General features: G+C 37.5%; 1 protein-coding gene across 4 annotated transcripts in view; it reads right to left on the reverse strand.

Moving 5' to 3' along the window:
• agap1 (ArfGAP with GTPase domain, ankyrin repeat and PH domain 1) overlaps nucleotides 1-13,926 on the reverse strand; it is a 148,320-nt gene that overhangs the window by 39,827 nt on the left and 94,567 nt on the right. For all 4 annotated transcript variants that reach the window (XM_056750043.1, XM_056750042.1, XM_056750041.1 and 1 more), the window contains 3 exons: nucleotides 9,636-9,763; nucleotides 8,297-8,452; nucleotides 6,912-7,004 (listed from right to left, as the gene is read on the reverse strand). In XM_056750043.1, coding sequence (XP_056606021.1) covers nucleotides 6,912-7,004; nucleotides 8,297-8,452; nucleotides 9,636-9,763 — 377 coding nt within the window. The remainder of the gene's footprint in view (nucleotides 1-6,911; nucleotides 7,005-8,296; nucleotides 8,453-9,635; nucleotides 9,764-13,926) is intronic.

Consider the following 13,926-nt stretch of genomic DNA (forward strand, 5'->3'; position numbering starts at 1 on the left):
CTGTTCTTAAAACAAAACATAAGATTGTTCTTAAGATAAATTATAGGAAGTTTGTATGCATAAGTATGATACTCAAACATTTCATTATACAATTTCTCAGATATTTTCATTATAAGATTTTTTGTAAGAATAAGGTAACTGTATATAGGTATCCCCCAAAAAATGTAATATTTTGAACTTAGAATTTTAATTAATCAATTATATAAGTCAATTATACAATGCTGTCACATAAATGATACATTGCTATATTCCCTAAAATGCCACCAAAACTGTGGCTCCCTTGAATCTATCTTGCCACAACCCCCAGTTTAAGAAACACTGTTTTAAGTAACTAACTGATTAGTAGTAGAAGTTCAAACTGTTAAGACATACTGTATATGATAAAGAAATTAGATTTAAAGCTACAGTACACTTCTGTTCATTGCTAAATAATGCTTAAAAGTCCCAGTATGCTGAAAATAGATCCCCACAAACCAAAACGGTCATGTGGCGCTTTCATCTTTCAACAATAACACGTCAAGGTCATTGTGGAATTGAATGAGCGTATTAGTCGCTCCCCTGAAAGTTTAAACCAATTGAAGCCAAAGGATACCAGCAACAAGAGATTAGCCAAATCTAAACAGGGATCCCTGATTGATGTTTGTGTATTGGGATGCATTATTTTCCTACTAAAATTATACAGGAAAAGGAGGAAAAAAATCTAATTTGCGGGAGGTTAGCGTGCATGACAAAAATGCCATCTTGGCCAAAATGGCTTGAAGCATCGACAACCTTTCCCTGGGAAATGATATTTTTCCAATCCCATAGAAGGCGGATCGTGTCACACTCGTTAAAGGCTTGATAGCAGGTCTTTAATATTCACCGTCTTAATTAGGGCTGCAGTTAATTTCATTAAATTCTTTCGGTGCTAAATGAAGCAGATTATGAGACATCTTTTATTGCGAAGCGTGAAATTACAGCCTGCCCGCTGCCAATGGCAGGGCCAAGCTAATGAATTACAGGGTAAATAACACCCGAATTAACCATCCAATTTAACTCCTTACAAAGCACCCCTGCTCTGAGGGGGCAGAACTTCGTCAAACCCGCACAGCTCGCTGCTCGTCTGCCAACCAGAACATGCAATTACAAGCGTGATACTAATTTCCCTTTATGATGAGGGGAGATGTTTCGGTGGCATTGGATTTCTTAAAAGGAAATTTAAAGAGTGTGATGCACGGTGAAACAAAAAGGGAAAACGATAAAAAAGCTCCAAAAAAAGTGGACAGTTAAGTCCACAGAAAGAAAAACTGGGTTTGATATCAAAGCTTGAACTTTTTTCCCTAAATGGAAGCAACATTAGTGTATGAAAAGCGTCACAATGCACATTAATTTCAACATTAAAACAAAAAATCAGTGTAATTTTCTTTTCTTTTTAATTTGTTCAGCTAAACACAAAAAATCAAATATTTAAAAAAATGCTCTGGGGAACCATTGACTACCATAGTAGGTGTCCCAGAGCATTTAAAAAAAGGGTTTAGCAGAACAAAGAAAATTATACAGTTTTGTAACAACGTGAGGGTTAGTAAATGACGACAGAATTTTCATTTTGGGGTGAACCACCCCTTTAACCTCATTAACGAAATATGCTGGTTATGTTCGCATATCTAATTCTAGACTTCTCGAAATTAATTTGCAGCAAACCTTGTGTCAAATCGGCTTGCCGTATTGTTAACAAAGATGTGCGCCTTCACTGTAATCGGCTAATTAAGAACGCAGAACAGATGTCGGTAGACTCTGGGCTACGTAGGGTCGAGTAAACAAATCTGGCGATCATTACACTGACATTAGCTTCCACACAAAACCAGAAACAACTCCATCAAACTAAAACAAAGACTTGACCAAGTATCTAACAGGTTTCAGTGTTATACACACCGTTCGGCAAATTCGCATGTAAAAACATGACCATCAGTCAAAATAAACAACATAATATTGTCATAAAACATGTCAAAACAACAGTGACCCCAGCGAGTCGAATTAAAAACAAGAGGTAAAGGGTCAAAGCCAAGGCTGTGATTGGCACAGCCAAGAGTTGTCACTGCAAATTCAGTTGACACATCTGACCTCACCACACCCACTCGTCGGGTTCCGAGCTGCCAGTTTGAAGCCTTTCGCGGAGAGAAAAAGGCGAAAACGCACCTCTTTAGCAGTCTAATTGCTGTAGAGTGCGAGCCCACCCCACCCTCATTACAGTCCATCGAGCCGTCTGCGTGTTTTAATGAGGAGCATGTTCTAATGAAGCCATTTTTACAAAGGTTTTATTGTAGCTGAGAGCCACGTCGAGGGCGTAACCTTCAACGCTGGTGTCAGAACAATAACCTTCTTAATGAGATCACAGCGAATGGCAAATAAACTACGACAGGGTCTAAGATAGAATAAAAGTACCTTAAGCGTGCACATGTACACATATTTAAATACAAAAAAAACACATCAGGGAATGCACTAGAGTACATACCTGTTGTGTCTTATTCGTTTAAACATTGGTGGGATTTCAGAAGCTTAATGTGAAAGTGAAAACACGGTCACTCGCTTACCACAGCCATACCTTAAAGGAATAGCAGAGCGATAAATCTGATATACTCAGAAATATGCCAACATGAGTCGAATTTTATATATCTCATCAACTGGTTAAGTTGATGTTAAGTTCTAGATGTGAACGCACCATAACAACAGGTTTTGACAGAAAAAACAATCACTTTGTAATAATGTGAGATCAGAAAGACTGTGAAACATGAATGTTGGTTTATAACTTTCAGTTTAAAAATAGTTTTGAATATATTTCAATTTGATATAACGAACTTAAATTATTATCGTATCTCATTTATTAGGTTGTCCTCTAACATTCACACACACACTAATAGAAAAGCATTTTTAGTGCCCGGCAGTCTGCTGCAGACGGTGAGAGGCGAGGAGGAAGATTGAGACGGACGCGAGCACGTAAGAGGAAAGACCACAGGGAATTATCAAATCAATTAACATCCAATTCCTAAATGAAGCTCTGCCGCGTGCCTCTGAGGACAAAATGCTCGGCTGCGTTATCGTCTGTGAGCGGACGCACCCTGGTTGCTTTTGTACTGTTGGTGAAATACTCGTCGCATGAACATAACGTCCAATTAGGTGTGAAATGCCACCGCAGCCGCTGATCTGATAGAGGGATTCTGGTCGACAGGTATTTGTCCATCGTGTGTTTGTTCAAACTTGTGTTGTCTTTGATATACTTTACATTAGTTATGTAATTTTGTAACACACCACTGAACATTCTTTTATTAAATATTTAGTTTAATTTGACTATTATTTCAGCCAGCATTAAAGGGATAGTTCACCCAAAAATGAAAATGTCATTATTTATTCACCCTCAGGTTGTTCCAAATCTGTATACATTTCTTCTTTCGGCGGAACACAAATGAAGATACTTGGAAGAATGTCAGTAACCAAACAGATCTCATACCCTATTGACTCCCATAGTATGGATTTTACCTGTTATGGCAGTAAATAAGGATATGATTTTTTTGGATTTTCCAAATATCTTCCTTTGCGTTCGGCAGAACAAAGACATTTATACAGATCTGGAAAAACCTTCGTGTTAGTTAATGATGGCAGAATTTTCCTTTTTGGGTGAACTATCCCTTTAAGAGTTTATCTGTATAAAGGGACATTCACCCTAAAATTAAAATACCTTCATCATTTACTCATTTCCAAAGATGTTTGAGCTTCTTTCATCTTAGAAACACAAAAGAAGATATTCTGAAGATTGTGGGTAACCAAACAACACTGGCCCTTATTTACTTCCATTGTACGGACACAAAACCACAGGAACATTACTCAAAATATCTTCTTTTGTGTTCCACAGAAGAAAGTAAGTCTTACAGGTGTGAAACAACATGAGGTCAAATGAATGATGACCAAGTTTATGTTTTTGGGTGAACTATCCCTTAATCCCTTGACAATGGACCGTGTGCACCCTAAACACTAGACCCCAACAAGCGACTGTGCACTGCAGAAGCTAGTAAAGCTCTGATGAATTGAGCTGCTTGATTGATCTTCTCATGAGATGACAGACCCGGGCACCGATCGGCACAGTGTGTGTGCGCAAGTGTGTGGAAAGCTGTCTTGACACCGGGGAAATTAATCCCTCATTTATGTACCTGCAGTGTTAGGGGGCTGAGAGATGCTCGGAGCTTTGGCTCTGTGCCAGACCCCCGCACAACATTTTCACGATCGCTAATGTCTCGATAGACTGTAGGCTAATACGCATAACATTTAAATAAAAACATGTCAAGTTGTTAACATTTCCGTGCCAGGACCCCTCCAAATAATTACATGGCTTTTTTGCAGTAATATGATAATCGTTCCTAATATGTATGAGTTTGAGTTATACGACACTGTCGTGTTACACATGTTTGGTAAACGCAGCCATCCTTCTCATGAGAATCGACGTTATCGCTCACTCTTGATCGCTTCTGGCATGGCACATACAAATTAGCCCATCGCAGTCGGAACAGAGAGACTGATCATAGTTAAACCTGCATGCAGCTCTCGCCTTCCCTGCACAGCTGCCTGCCACGGCACAGCCTTCCCATCTGCCACGAGCGTGATGCCCTGCTCTCTGCACCGCTGTAGCTGGGCCAGTCTCATTTCTTCTTCATTAACCGCCACTGACTTTAACAGGATTTATGCAAATAGAGCCGCAGGAGGTGGGGAGAAGACGGAGGTCGCTGCCTGTGTGCCTCCACATAAAGGTACCGCTCAGAGGTCCACCGCTGTACAGCGCCGATTTTTAACATGTGAGGCAAACATGTCCCAGTACATTATCTAGCTAGCAACACCATAAAAACTAAACTGATACTGCATTTTGGGGCATAGCTCACACAAATATAATAATTCTGTCATCATTTGTTAACCCTCATGTTGTTTTTTTACTTGGAAATAAAAATGAGAAATGGTTCATACAATGGAAGTTAATGGGGTCCAATGTTTTTGGTTACTAGTATGCTTCAAAATAATTATTTTATGCTCGGCAGTAGAAAAAAAGTCATTCAGGTTTGTAATGTCATGAGAGTGAGGAAATTAAAGATTTTTAATTTTCAGGTGAACTGTCACTTTAAAACAAGTGACCAAGCAGATAAAAATTTGATCAATTTAATACACAGATCTGTATATGAGTAATTGACAGACTAATATGCAAATGTGTTCAATGGTGTGACTGCAAACATTTAGAAAAAAGGAAAAAAAATTAAGATAAATCTCTATCATGCTATTTTATATGATAAATGTTTATTTTAATAATATAAAATAATGTAATATTAACGTTTGCATTCTACATTTCACCAAACACCATAGGACATATGAACGATTTATTTGTCAACTAACCAAATATGTGTGAAACCATATATTGGTATATTCTTATATTTGTGTAAATACTAGATTTGTCAGTATTTATAATAAATAATATGATGCACTATTTTCTGTGTTGAGCCTGACTGGTAGGCTTGAAAACAGTCATTTTGTTAATAAAAATAACAAATATTGCCACCCAAAATACAGAAAACGTAGGTTGAGATTTGGCAGTTGTTTGACATATGTATTTAATTCTATTGGTTGACCCGCGTCAATGTATAAATCATTTTTATGTGTGTGATTTTATGGCTTTAAGAAGTTATCCCCTACGGTTTCATTTCTTAATCTTATGTTTTTACTGAAACTTAGTTTCATTTTTTAGTAACACGTCTGTAAAATTTGTATTAATTCACATACAGAACGTTCAATTAAACTTTAAATGTTGTTAGTTCTTTAAGATTAACAAATGTTTCGGAAATAAGTCTGTTATTTGAATTTCCCATTTTCCATTATGTTGAAATATTGTGACACAATCGTGTATCATATCACCCCTGCAACCCAACATAGATAATACTTCTAAAAAGATAAACAAAATATTTGGTTGATGTATTATTTCTACATAAACTTAGTTTTAATTTTGTAACCTGTTTCCGGATTGACAGGGAATGTCCATAGTTTAAAAATCAACTAAATCTCCGTTCTTTCTGGCATAATTTCAGTATTATAATGCCAGAAATGTGGCTTCCTGAATCTCGGGCCAATCAGAGCACACTTTTTCCTACGAGAAACTCAGCAGCCTTTGCTCTCAACAGAGCTTCTTAATGCCAACCCGGCGGCCGAGGGAAGCGCTGCTCCGCTGTGGCACGCTAATAAACACAGATCTCATTTAAAGGCAGCTTTAATCAGAGATGCAATTTGTTCATTATAAAATTACAAACAAGGCCACGGCGCTGACATCACAGGGCACGATTAGTGCCGCTAATTACCTGATTCTTACACTCCAGCTGCGATACGCAGAGAACTCCCCCCTCCCTTCCGCTAGCTGGATCTCCCATTCCACACTCTTGTTTGTGACAAATTAAGACCAAGTCAAACAATCTCTCCCACAGCGCAGGGAGTGGGGCTTGAAGAACTAGAACGTGATGTGAAGATGACCCTCCATCTCCTATCGATGACCCGATCAAAGCGTTTTGGGGTATTGGGGGACGGGAAAGATGGGCCCATATGCAGATTGGTGCAGACTGCACTTCATTAGGGTTCTCTTGCTTTATTTCTATTATTGCTTTTGAGAAGGTGGAAGTGCGAGATGGGGGGCAGATGGAGAGATCCCTTCCCACTTCTTATACTAATGATCTCATTTCAGTACGCGGGAGAACCGGGCTCTAATTGATGTCAAGTGCGTGCTTTCACTGTTAATCAAGGAGACGGCATCAAACGGGCTTGGCGTGAGGCTGAGTCCTGATCTCACGCCCCTCCGTCCACAATACACCGCTGCTGGACTCCAATTAGAACGGCCCAGACGGCCGGCCAGACCCTACCTGTTTAATTGGGATAGCGCGGCCACTTCCAATGCTGTCTGCGCGACCGTCCATTCCTTTCTTCTCCCTGTCTGGTTCGCTCGCCTTCCGAGACTGTGGGGGATAAGAGATCCTTTTAGTCAAAGGCAAGTGAGCTACTAATTGAGCCCGACTTCAGACTAGATGTAGTTTGGAGTACGGGGCACACAGACAACTTCAAAAAGTCAAGAGGGTGTGGTAAGGGTGAACTTGAACTTGACGTGACCTCACCCCCACAACTTCTTGAAGCCATGAGGATATACAATACTAAGGAGCATAGCGCAAGAATAGTTGAACTCTCAAAGACCCACTGTAGCGACATTCAATTGTAAAGATTGCTAAACTTTTTTTTAACTAGAATCATTACAGTGTTACAAAGAAGTCAAGCAAGTATGAAGTATTCAATCTGTAATATTCTTGTGTGGTGTTATCTGTAGTGTTACGGTATTTATTACTATAAATTGTATATTATAATACAACACTTTGTTTAACTATTAAAATAAATACATTAACTATTTCCCAGCCATTGACATCATTTTCCATATTTCAACGTTATATGGCAGAGGGCGCTGTTACGGCGTGTCTACACCGGACGAAGTGTGACACGACAATAGAACCCATTATAATTTTACATTTTGTCCACACTGGATGTGGCGCGACACGACTGTCGTGGATGTCGTGTCGTGCCGGTGGCGTCTGGTAAGGTCACAAGTGTCAAGCATCTTCCGAAAGAATACAACATGTATGATCCAAAAACAAGTGAATCATTTTTATAAAAACACAACTTTCTCTGCATTTTTGTTCTGTTTGCAGTTTCTTCAAAAGAAGCTTACCCATATATAAGTGTTGATAAAAACCAATGACGCTAAAATATTCGTTTTTGAATAAAAGCAGAGGATCATCATTTTAAAAAAAATCCACCTTTTCTTCGAATATTTTTTCATGAATTTATTCATTTTTAAGTTTTAGTAAAAACTGAATGAAGCTAGATTAAATCGTCAATTTGGAATTATAAGGTTCTATCTGACATTTTTTGTCAAGACCGAGTTATTCACATAATATAAATAAATTGTTACAGGCTAAAAATTAGTGATGTTTTCCTTTTATGCTGTGAACATTTTGGGACTTTTTAGAATACGTTTTATCAAATGGAACTCAAATGGAATGAAAAAAATGTAAAATTGTCATCTGAAATCTGCTTTTTTATATTTTCTTCACAATCAAAAACTGTTTTGGTGTTTTGGTGGCTATCAAAATTCCCCAAATGATAAACAATGCTGAAAAAACACTGGGAAGGAAAGAGATGTAAGACTGTCTGTCAATCAAACAGATACGTCGTCTTGTGAATTATATTAGGGCAGACTAACCGTGAAGAGGTTGGAACGTCGTTTGGACTGTTTGCGGACGGGTGTAGGTGTGTTGGCAGATGTGGGCACATCGATACGAAGTTCCTTCTGACTGGTACTGGGAGTGGAGGGTACGGAGGACGAGTAATCGCTCAGACTTCCTCCACCATTACTGGTCTGTAAGACACACACAGCATTACATGCAATAGCAAGAGAATAATCTCACATTACAATGAAACGCCACAGGCCTCCAGTTTCTCTGAGCTTCTTTAATCCTCTCTAAGCTTGGCTGCACTTGTACACTGCTAATGAGAAATCAATGAGGATTGAGCCGTGTGAAGAGGATTACTGTCTGCGGGGAAAAATGAATCTGTTTGAGCAGATAGAAAGAGAAGGTGGGAATTTGAAAAGAAACTAAAACAAATATGGTTTGTATTCACTAGTGTGGAACCGAGTGGCGTTTCCAGTTCATGCTCTATGGGAGCTTGTGTGAGATTCCCAGCAAAGTGGTGCAAACGGTGGATATTGCACTAAAGTTGAGAAATGCTCAATTTATGCAAATGACGGGTGAAAAAATAGATGGGCAGCGGCCAATAACTGCAAGGTCAAGGCAATGACATCTGTCATAAGCATTTCTTATCTGGTGATATGAAACAAAACATTGAGCTACAGCGCTACAGTTTCAATAGCTAATTAAAATATTTAAAATAAAATATTAAATGTAGTTTGCATATTTTCAATGAGGCTAGATTTTGGTTTGACCAAAAATGTCAACTGTAATTCATTGAATGCCTCGGGGAAAAAATAAAGAGACAACTAATGTAAAAGGATGTTATGTAAAATAATCGTCAGTTTTTCTGTATTTTTTATTTATAAATATGCGTTTAAAGGGATAGTTCACCCAAAAATTTAAATTCTATCGTTATTTACATTTTATGTCAAAACCTGTATAAATTTCTATGCTCTGCTAAACACAAAGGAAGATATTTGGAAGACTGTCAGGAACCACTGTGACTCCCATAGTATTTTTTTTTCTATGGCAGTAAATGGGGGATGAGATCTGTTTGGTTATGGACATTCTTCAAAATATCTTCCTTCGTTTTAAGCAGAACAAAGAGATGTATACAGGTTTGGAACAATAACGTTTTCTTTTTGGGTAAACTATCCCTTTAAGTTAACTTATATATTTTTATTCTGCAAAACATTTCTATCAAATTCCAAATCAAAATATTGTTTTTAATATTGACTCTGTATTGATTTTATGTATATATTACACTAAGGACAACCAGACAGAATATTTTATGCACGTACTGTACTTGTGTACAGCTTAATGTGTCTGTCCACTTAACATGATACTCACCTGGCTTATATGCACTGCAGACACAGGAGCTGCGCAGACGGAAGAGTGACTCGGTGAGTTGGGTAGTGACTTACAGGGTCCGATGGAGAGTTGCTGTTTCTTCCGGGTGGCAACTATTTTCTGAGCCACTAAAATGACAAACAAAGAACACATCTAAGACAAAAAAGAACAGGAGGAATGTACTGTACCATAAAGAACCACATCGAATAGTAGTCAGATAGCTGCACTCAGAAAACACAACTTTGGTCCTCTAGTCAGATGGGTGAAGTGGAGCACTTCATTACCCCTCATGAGTGTGTGTGAAATCGCTAACCCAGGTCGCCCCTAATTCGGCCATCACTCTCCTCCATGGGACGCCACTTGCGGCACTTTTAGCGCCACGGAGGCCCATTATTTCAGCATTATTATCCCCCGTTCATTTCTCTTTTCCCCCGACATTCTAACCGCACCAGAAAAGGGCAGTATTAGTCAATCGCTCGCCTCTTTCCCTATCGATCGACCGATGGCCCCTGTGGCAATCTGCGCCCGGCCCACGGAGAGATGTTCTAGCGCTCCGTCATCTCGCGGCTAACGACATTGATCCCATCATGTGGAGGAAGCTTACGAAGAACAGCTCATTCTTTAAACCATAAATCCCTTAAAACAGACACACACGGAGATAAGAGCTGCTGGCTGTTTTCCCTCAGAAGTTAAAAGGAACTCATAAAGTTCGTTAATGTTCACTGGGTGAACCTGCTTCTTAGTTCGCCTGTGATTTAAGAAATTACTTTCTGCTTGATGTGTTTGGTTATATTTGTCCTGTTTGTCCCTATCTACAGTATAAAAATCCTGATAAAAAATGTGTAAGCTTTGAGCTTTTTTGTTACAGTCGCACATATCAGTTAATAGACAAACACATTTTACATCACATTTTCATTTATTCAAGAGACTTATTCGAAGGGACTTTTAATCATTTACATTTAGTCTTTTAGCAGACGCTTTTATCCAAAGAGACTTGCAGAGAGTTCATGAAGCAATAAGCGATATGTCATACAGGAGCAATAATACAAGTATGCAATTCACACTATGTGTGTTTGGATTGAGCCCATGACCGGCTAACAAAATGGTTGACCAATTGAGCTATGGGAATTTCAAACCAATCTGATGTTAAGCACACAAGGCTCAATTCACTTTTGCAGTTAAAATATATACACTACAATAGATTTTGTTGTAAACAATAAAACTAGGATTAAACATCTTCATACAAGTTTTCTTGTATGTTGAACATTTGCTTCCAACATTTCGGAATTGGGACCTCATCCCTCATCCCATTCCAGGATTTTTTTACTTTATCGGAATGTTACAAAACTTGGTTACTTTACTGGCACACAAACATCAATAATATATGTTATTATATAATTTACAAAAATCTTCCCTTTATTCCATATAGTAATGGGAATAGGAGCATATAATGCAACAGACCACTTTGCAAGATGAAAACAATGGTCCAGAAGCATTTCCAGTTTCATTTAATTTTTTAAAAATCGTACGTATAATTAAATCGTTTATCATTTTGACTTGGTTATAAATGTTCGGTTGGTTCTATATAGTTAAAATGTTTGTGAAGTGTAAAATATATCACCTATTCTGGACTAGTGTTGGATCTGAGACGTTTACATTTTCAGAAATTGTCTATAATAACATGAATAATATCAAATTCCATCAAAATCTGAAATAAAAAATATACAGCTGCAGAAAAGACGAAGAGATCATTTCAGTTTATGTGTTTAGGTAAAATATACATTTTTGATTCATTCTGTGAACTTCTAACAATATTTCTCCCAACTTTCAAATAAACATATTGCTTATTTTTACATATATTTACAGCAAACCACAAATCAAAATAACAGAAAACATTCTCTATATGTTTTCAGACCTTAAATACTGCAAAGAAAACAAGTTCATATTCACTGTCAAGCAATACGGCAAAATATTTGTACATGTATTTATGGAAAGTTCAGAAACTTTCAGAAAACGAAAATTTTATCACAATTTTCATGCGTCTTATCATGCTGTCCGTCTTTCACATTGCTGTTGTTGTATGACTTTGTGTCACTCCTGAGGTTTGATTTTGTTTAAATTGAAATGGCCACAATAGATCTAGAAATTATGATTAAAGGAACATTTGTAATGGTCTCGTCATTTCTTCATCAGCTGTATTATTGAAAAAAATCTTACACTTTGATTTTACTGAAAAAAGACATAAAATTTTAGGTGTTTGGTTTTGATCAGCACGAATTTGAGTGTGAGCCCAAAGCGAGGAGTCCCAGAGGGTTAAACTGAAGTGTCTCAGCTCACAAAGACAGGAGAGAGTTAACAGTCCAAGTGTCCAGAACTCAATTACTTCAGCTCCCAATAAATATGTCCAACTCTCATCCTGCTGTAAATGAAATCATTGTTTTAATTGGACCTATTAAACGTCTGAGCTTTAATGATGATTCTGTCATAAACATTTACCTTCAGGTGAAAGAGCTCTGACCAAGGGCAGACGACGTGATAATCTGCTAAAACTCTCTCGACGCGACACTACTCTTCCGGTCCCATCTGCTGCATGAACAGCAATGCTCTACAGCTGTGTTTGTTTAGACTCATAGTGACACGCTACCAAGCTAATCGGCTCATTATATTCATAAAAGAGAAAGAGAAGCTGGGGTGCTATCGTCTCACAAAATGTTACGTTGGACGCTAACACCAACACCAGCTCACAAATCCACAAGCGGGATTCACAAAAACAATTCCCAATGCAATAACTCTCTTAAAACTCTCATTCTTTGTGAGAACACTCCATAATGACCAATTGCAATAAGTCAAACTATTAAAGTATCATTGGAGGTTGTGAGAGATATATGTTCCCAGCTCCCTGTCCGGACGTCCCTGCTGTATTTTACTTTAAGTGTTAAGAGCGGTTATGATAAGCCTGGGTTAAATATTTAAACTGCACGGCTAATACAATTTAACTTTGACTATCAATCTTGGCTCCCCTGTGAGAGGCAGCCATTTATCCTGCCGGAAATGTTTCCCGTTTGATCAGATTTATGGCAGATGGCTCAAACTCTGCAGCCCGGAGAGGACGCCTGGAGAGCCCCTATAGTGTAGGAACATTTACCCTGCTGTACTTTTTGCTTTAGAATTTGCAAAATGCATCCCGGTACACTTTGAGGTATAACATTTAAAGTTGACAGTTGTCAGAAGTATAAACGTGCACAATGCTTATAACCAATATCAAAATATACCGCATTTGATTTTTACATTACTGTTGAAGTTTGGACAAATGGAAATCAATGTTGGAAACATTGTAAAAAAAATTTTTATATCAGTGCTTATCTAAATATGACTAATCTATAAGAGTAAAAATCGTCAAGGGGCAATAATAAACAATAGATAATTCTTTTTTTTTTACTTTTATGTATAACACGTTCAGTATTTTTATAGGTTAAAATAAAGGATTACTGTTATAAGAAACAAAAACACCCATTTTCTGATGAATACGAATATGTCACAGCTTAAAGGAACAGTTCACTCAAAAATGAAATTTCTTTTAATCCTCAAGTTGTCCCAAACCTGTATAAACTTCTTAGTTTTGTTAAACACGCAAGATGATATTTTGAAGTTAACAGTTCTAGGTCACCATTGACTAGTAGTTTTCTTATGCAACTATAGTAGTCAATAGTGGCCCAAAACTGTTTGGTTACAAACATTCATCCAAATATCTTTCTTTATGTTCAGCAAAACAACAACATTTATACTGGTTTGGAACAACTCGAGGTTGAATAATTGAGGACTGAATTTTCATTTCTGGGTTAACTATATCTAATGAAAACCAATTTAGAGTCGAAAAAATGTCTGTCTCCAAGTAATTTGTAATTTATTTAAAGGAACATTTCATTAAAAAATGGAAAAGTTGTTCCAAATCCGTATAAATTTTGTGGTATTATATTTTTATAAATATTTGAAAGATGGCCACCATTGACTACCATAGTATGCAAAAATTGCTATATAAATGTATCTGTTAAACACAAAATAAGATAGTTAGAAGAATGTAGTACAGCAAGCAGTCCTGGGGAACTTTTATGTGGACTACCATTTTCCTACAATGGTAGTCAATGGTGGCCAAAAACTGCTTGGTTACAAGTACTATTCCAAATATATTTTTCTGTGTTCATCAAAACAAAGAAATTTATACAGGTTTTGAACAACTCGAAGGTTATTAAATGATAACAGAATTTTCATTTTTGGGTGAACTGTCAACTGA

The sequence above is a fragment of the Triplophysa dalaica genome, chromosome 6 (assembly GCF_015846415.1).
Source record: "Triplophysa dalaica isolate WHDGS20190420 chromosome 6, ASM1584641v1, whole genome shotgun sequence".
NCBI classification, from domain to species: Eukaryota; Metazoa; Chordata; class Actinopteri; order Cypriniformes; family Nemacheilidae; genus Triplophysa; species Triplophysa dalaica.